At 35.2% G+C, this 7,140-nt stretch overlaps 1 protein-coding gene across 1 annotated transcript; it reads right to left on the reverse strand.

Annotated features, from left to right (window-relative positions):
• Positions 1-684: 684 nt before the first annotated feature.
• Positions 685-6,926, reverse strand: LOC142628196 (bifunctional 3-dehydroquinate dehydratase/shikimate dehydrogenase, chloroplastic-like). Its single transcript, XM_075802242.1, has 11 exons — positions 6,773-6,926; positions 6,087-6,319; positions 4,897-5,002; positions 4,406-4,624; positions 3,694-4,040; positions 3,219-3,282; positions 2,977-3,082; positions 2,750-2,893; positions 2,080-2,228; positions 1,135-1,297; positions 685-1,015 (listed from the first exon to the last, which is right to left on the reverse strand). Exons 1-11 carry the CDS (start codon positions 6,791-6,793, stop codon positions 972-974), a joined length of 1,596 nt encoding a protein of 531 aa, XP_075658357.1. The 5' UTR covers positions 6,794-6,926; the 3' UTR covers positions 685-971.
• Positions 6,927-7,140: the final 214 nt, after the last annotated feature.

The following is a 7,140-nucleotide window of genomic DNA, read 5'->3' on the forward strand; positions in this document are numbered from 1 at the left end:
TCCAAGAGTTGCATTGGACTGTAATTCCTTAGAGATCCACTATGTTGGGACTTAACAAGTGGGTTTGAGCAAGTTGTCAAACAATGACCTCTTGCTTAGACAAGAGAAACCAAACCATGAACTCAAGCTTTATGCAGTTTTCCAACTTCAGAGAGAAGAAGACTTTTACAAAATTACCAAATGGATGACAAACTTTATTAAATAGCCTTTAAGGCAAGGCCAGACATGCTCTTACCCCTTTTGAAGTCCTTTATGACTTCAGAAGGTTTGGCTTTGGGCCTTTGATGATGAAGTGCTTGATTGGCATTTGTTGGCAGTAACAAATAACATTTATGATTTTTCAACAAATGGCAAGAGTATTTCTGGACGTGCAATTCAAACAAATACCAATACCCTATGGTTAAGCAGATCCAGCAGTTCAAGCCTCATTTCCAATGCCTTGGTCTTTTCCCTCTCTGAATTTTTGAGAAGAGGGCTTTCAATGGTTGGATCTCAGATGCCAAGATAGGCCTTTTCTACAAACTCACAAACTTGTGAGAAGGCTCATTACTACTGCTATTATTATGTTGTTATTTTTCAATACTACTGAAGCAGTATGGAGATCATGATATGGTTCAATCTATCTTATCTTGACTAGCTAGTGAAGCTATAAAAGCAATCCGCTCTATTATTGGACAATCAATATGAAAAAAAGAGCGACAAATGGCCCATCCTATGCTATATAAAGTTGTTTCAAACTTCCAAAAAGTGAGAAATGGCTACATGAATCCTCTCTGGTGAAACTGCCCTATTTGTGGGTAAGATCGACAAATTTTAGAATTCATGATCATAACTAAATAGACAAGCGTGAAAATTTTATTGGTACAACAGAATAAGCCAATAGCTGATGGTACATTTAGAAATTGAAATGAAGTAGATGTAATGAAGAAACTAGTTTCAGCTGCAATATGAGCCACCGGACAGATTCCTTCTTATGTATTTCTTGCCAAAGTATCTCTAATAAGTTGCTTTGGTGCTGCAAGGAAGATTGAGCCAAAAATCATAAGAAAATGAAAGAGAAAAGTGAGGATGTATAGAAATTAGAAGTTTTATACAGGAACTCCTAGGTTTGTTAATATTGTTGGTTTATCTTACCTGGCAAACCAGTGAACTTTTCAAATTGTACAAATGCTTGGTTAATGAACATTTCTGTCCCATAAACAATAGTGGCTCCAGACTCTTCAGCTTCTCTTAAGAGTCTGGTTAGTTTCGGTGTGTAGATGGCATCAAAAACCAAAGAATAGTGCTTCAGAGCATGCTGTCAAGACAAAGAAAGAAGAGATGTCAACTTATTTTGTCACAAGAAGATTAATTGTTAACGCATCATGATAAGTTAATGTTTTTGCCTAAATGACATATGCTACAGAATTTCACCACATTTGCATACATTATTTAGAGAAGTTAAATTTTAAATGAAACAAGAGTTACAACTTACAAGTAAATATTGCAGATTAAGCAAAAAATATTTTTTGGAGGAATAGTGAAACACATTAATTTCTTGACAGCTGTGACTGTGAGAGAGAATTATTTCACAAAACAAGTCATATAGCTAAACAATTGACTCCACCACATATACTCACTAATCTACTCAAAAAAGGAAAATCACAAGGAAAGATGATGGCTTTGTTGTAGTGAAAGTAGCTTAAAATTCCTTTTACCATATGAATGCATGTAGGCATTTTAAAAAAGAAACAAACTTTTTGATGTGTATCTGGAGAGAATTGAATGGTAAAGAGTAAATGATTTCAGATTGTAACAGCCCATGTAAACTGAAAGGTCTTGTCTTAGATATGCCATTCAATGGTGAATGAGAATGAAAAAACCAAAACGTATATGGTGCTTCCTACAGGGAGAAAAACCATCATCTTATATGACATTATTTCATTCCACACAATGATGGACTTGTAAAAAAAAATGCATACAAAAAGAAATATGAAGCAATTAATTTTTACTTGAGGCCAGTGAAAATTTCCAAGAAACATTCTCCAGCATTCAATTCAACAACAGAACACATAAAATGACAGTGACAGGGAGGCAAACCTTGGGTAATGGTGTGTTCTCAATTTTTGGTTTCATTCCAACAGATGTAGTATTTGCAAGAATCATCCCCTCCTCTGGATGGAAATTTTCTAATTCAGCGAGACTTATAGCTTCTCCTCCAACTTTACTGGCAAGTTGTTTGGCTTTGTCTAGCAGCCACAAGAAAACAAAAAAGTTCTCCAAGTTAGCAAGTAGATTACATCAATGCTCCTCTCAGAAGACTAACACTAGTTGAATAAGAAAAAATGATAAGTGCAGTCCCAAATTATACCCACTCTGGATGCCTTTTCCTTTGCATTAGTGCAAGTATTTCTACATATTCTAAAAATTATCTTACACAAAGAAATGACTCCAGTAATTTTCATGTCATTCATCCTTATGCTTTCGAAGTTATTGACAGAAAGAGCAAAAGTATGAACAAACCCCACGCTGGGAGGTGGGGGGGGGGGGGGGGTGAATCTCTTACTGGAAGCAATCTTCAACGTCATGGGTGAGTTCAAATGATTTTTACACTATATCATGTGAGCTTACTGTAACAAAACTAGTCATTGTTGTTTTGAAAGTTCAACTCTGATCTCACTCCAAACGGTGATTATGCTTTTGAAAGCTATAAAACACACATTAATAAAAGAATAAACCAAAACTGTTCCACTTAAGTTAAGATTCTCACCATATGAGCGATTGGCAACTACGACTCTTGCTCCCTTTTCTTTTCCACCAAAAGCAAGTGCCTTTCCAGCACCACCAGCTCCCATGACAACAAACAGTTTACCAGCCAATGGGGAACCAGATCCATTGCTTGCACCATTTGATGCTGCATATAAAAATTTGATATATTAAACTGATCCACCCAAAAAGTAAAATAGAGCATTGCATAGCTTGTAATATAATCTAAACCTCGAAGTCCTTCCTCGATAGCTGCAATGGCTCCAAGATAGTCAACATTGTAGCCCTTTAACTTCCCATCAGGTCTCCTGATCATGCAACTAATAGCTCCTATTTCCTGTAATACAAATCGAAAAATTAACAAAGCTTGCATGAAACTGAAAATATGGTTCCAGACAAACTTAGATATCTTGATTCATGAGGGTATGGAAAACTGTACAGTTGCGATCATAACTAAAGACATAATTGAATACCTTGGCAATTGGATCTATCTCGTCACAGCAATTAAACCCAGCCTCCTTGTGAGGAATTGTATAACTGCATTTTAAATAAAAATTATTTACAATAACAAAGAGAACAACCCAGGGTCCCAGACCAAACATATATTATGTCATCTAGACCAGACATTGCAAGCATATCTATCCTCTAACCGTCACATATTGCCTAGTTTACCATTATGATAATTCAATATTTTTGGAGCTCCACTATTTTCCTTTAAAATGTTCCAGACATTTACGGTGTTACATTTTTGTTGCTACTTGCATTGTCTTTAACTGTTTTACCTAATTAAGTTCACTTCCAAATTCATTTGAGTATAAAATGAAGTCAAAGACTAAGAACCTGCTCATGAATATGAGAATGATAAATAAAAGATAAAAAATAAAAACAAGAAATTTATAGTTTGACAAAAGACAGCATTATTCTGAAGTTTCTAAAATGAGATTTTACCTGTATCCAACAAAATCAGGAGATGAGTAGGTGTTGAGAAAGTTTGCAACATTATCAACCAACAGAGGCAAATAAATTCCATTAAAGTTTACTGACTTGAATGCTCCATTGTACAGATGAGGACTTTTGCTGTGACCAATAGGATTCCCAATAACACCATGTACTTTGGTATCGGGCCCTATCTGTCTGAAATTGTATAAATCCAACAAATCTGTTACACTTGGTTGCCCAGGAGCTGATACCACTCCCGCCTCAATAGAACCAAAAGTGAGAAAACCACCAAATTTTGCACTAAGTATTCTTGAAATAAAACCCTTCTCTCCCATGACGATTCCAATCATTGGGACCTATAATGTCATTTGAAGTGTCATTCAGCAATGTAGGACTTCAAAAGACAGGGATATGACAAATAACAAGAGAAATTACAATAAAAGAAACTTTTATGTGGGGCTTCCTCAAAGAGGGAGCCAAATCAGTAGTGGTGCTAAGAATTGAGAGGTTATTATTTTGCAGATAGTGCACATTGATTCTATCACATGCTTATCATGCAGTCTCTTATGGTTTACTATATATCAGCAGTTTACACATTTTGATAGATTGGACATAATTTACAAGCGACAGATTCCGAGATTTCAGGGACCAATAGAGAAGAGAAAAATACTAAACAATACTAAAGTTCATGAAGGGTGAATATAGTGTCTAAGTTACTTACTTGAGAATGCACAAGAACTTGAAAGACACGTGCAGAGTCTATGATGTCTAAGGCAGTTGTTGCAACCTTCACTATGTCAGCTCCAGTAGATAGTATTTTTGCCACAAGATCGCCAATTTCTTCAACAGATGGAGTGCTTTGATAGTTGTGTGAAGAAACAATAATTTTGACCTTTTCAGGTTTCTTTCCTTGAATGGCATTGTAGAAATCATGAGCTACCTTCAAGAGGCAAATTTAAATGTCTGAGTAACTTGTTCATGGGAATCACAAAGGAATATCTAGTTTGAGGAAAAAACAGATAGCTGTTTAAAGTTTAAACATCATTATTGGCAGCTTGGAATATGGGTAGTTTACTAATGTATCAGAATCACATGTAATCATAATCACAAAAGGGAATACCCATATATCTTATATCATATAGATTGTTGACTAAGGGCATAATACCAAAGAGAAGAAAGAAAACAATTTCAAAACATAGATGAGATAACAACCTTAAGCTCAACATCAACATAATCAGCTTCCAGCTCCACAGCTAGACGTAATGCATTTTGTCGCTGGCTTTCATCACCATCATACTGACCACCTTCCCATATTGGTCTAAAGGATGTATGATTCATGGTAAGTATTGTTAAAACAGAATGAAAAATGTAGAGTGTAAGAAATTCTTTCTGAGTTAACACTTAACATGAGAAGAGAACTCGAAATGTTCCGATAAAGACTAAAGCAATTTACATCTTAAACAATGTTAGAAATATAGCTTACAAAATTAGAGTAATAAAAAAGAACCATGATCTCTAATTAACAATATTATCATTAAAGATATTTAACTACTCAAAGGGTTTTCATGTAAAACTGTTTTATTAATCATCAAGCAACACGAATGATGCATCACTATAACATGGCCAATAGATGATGTTTATATTTGATAGAACAAATGGATGGAATTTAATGAAGCACTACTTTGAAAAAGTGTGATCAGGCCTAGAAATGAAATGTCATTTTTTTTGCCCCCCACTTGCCAAGACTGGACATATCGGTTATGAAGTGAAGGTCCTAAAATGGAGGATTGTGACAGAGGGCTAAATTACAAATTATACCCTCTAAATTTGATCTAATTTCTATTTGTTTCTTCATGTAGTTCCATCCAATCTCGCATTAGTTTTATATTTTTCACTTTGCAAAAAGATGTTATTTTGGTGGACTTAACGGTGTGAATTTGGACGGAAGGAATACATTGGGAACAAATGGAAGTTAAAGGACTGAAATGAAAAAAGGAAAAAAAAGAAAAAAAGAAATCTAAAGGACTGAATTGAAAATATGCCAAAGTTAGAGGGTGTAATTTGTAATTTAACCAACATAAAACGAATATATAATGCAACTTGCATGATAACATCGATAATCAAAAGTGTCCCCAAGATTCAAATGGAGGACCTTTCTGGGTAGTTCAGACAAAAAGGTCTTAATTCCATGTTGGTTAACCAATTGTGCCCCCCAAAAAAAGGTTTTAGCTTCTTCTTTTTTTTGGGAACCAAAGAAAGGTTTAAGGTAGTTGAAAATGTACGGATTATTTATACAAGCTAACAGCATATACAGCAAGATGGCACAACCAGCAGCAAGCTTACATGAACAAAATTCAACTTCAACAGATTAGACACATTTTTGTGAGCTATATATTCATTACCTGTAAGTGATAAGAGTGGGCAAAGGAGATTGCTTGATCAAGATTTCAAGATCCTGTCTTGGACTGAAATTCTTCAAGAAGTCAACTCGAACCTCAACGAGGTCAGCACCAAGTTCCTTCGCCTTACGCATCAGAAGCAGCATCTGATCAACTGTTTCCGCCATTACGGGCGCACATATTTGAGTGGAACTCCTTCGAATTCCACCTGAAATTTGAAGATCCGAGGTAGCCAACTACAAAAACACCAATTAAGCCATGGAAAATTTTACAAAATCATCATGTTGAATTTAATATTACAATTTATACACAATCACATACATATAAGACGTCATATAAGACATCAAATTGCCTAGTTTGGTTGCTGAACAAGTGGAACCTGAATATAAAAATGAAACATTCGAAGCTTTGATTTTATATTCACTTTTCATTTCCTTGGTTTTCCCAGAAATTAAATTGAGAGAAACAAAGGAAATTAATCAAAATATTGAATCTTTCACTTTCAAACATTTGAGAAACTCAAAAAAATGAATGACCCATCAACTTTATCCAGTCCTGATCACCAATTGACTTAGTACCAAAACAACAAGAGCAATAAAACCCAAAACCCAATTTCCATTTCCATTCCAAATTGTCCACTTTCTTAGCAACCAAACAGAGAAATGGAAACATCGAAAGAGAGGTGTTACCGGAATGCTGCTGAGAGTCATTGTGAGTGAGAGCTTGAGGTTTGAGCAGTGAGAGATTTTTTTGGTTGAAGTATTTGGAGAGAGAGACAGAGAGAAAAAGAGAGAGACTTTGTTTGGTGGGCGGGGTTAGGTGTATATTTATACAGCGGAAGGAAGAACTGTCAGCTGTGAGTGACACCATCATGCTTCTCTTTGCGTACCTTTCTTTCTGTTTTTTATTTCTTCTTCTTTTTTCTTTTTTTTTTTTTCCTTTTTTATTATTATAAAACACGACCGTTAGCTGGTTTGGATTTGGGTTTTATTTTAGAAAACTGCTACCAAGTTATTCATCACCATTTTTATGGTGTGATACGATGGTAACGGGGAAG

This window comes from Castanea sativa, chromosome 3 (genome assembly GCF_040712315.1).
Source record: "Castanea sativa cultivar Marrone di Chiusa Pesio chromosome 3, ASM4071231v1".
Taxonomy (NCBI): Eukaryota; Viridiplantae; Streptophyta; class Magnoliopsida; order Fagales; family Fagaceae; genus Castanea; species Castanea sativa.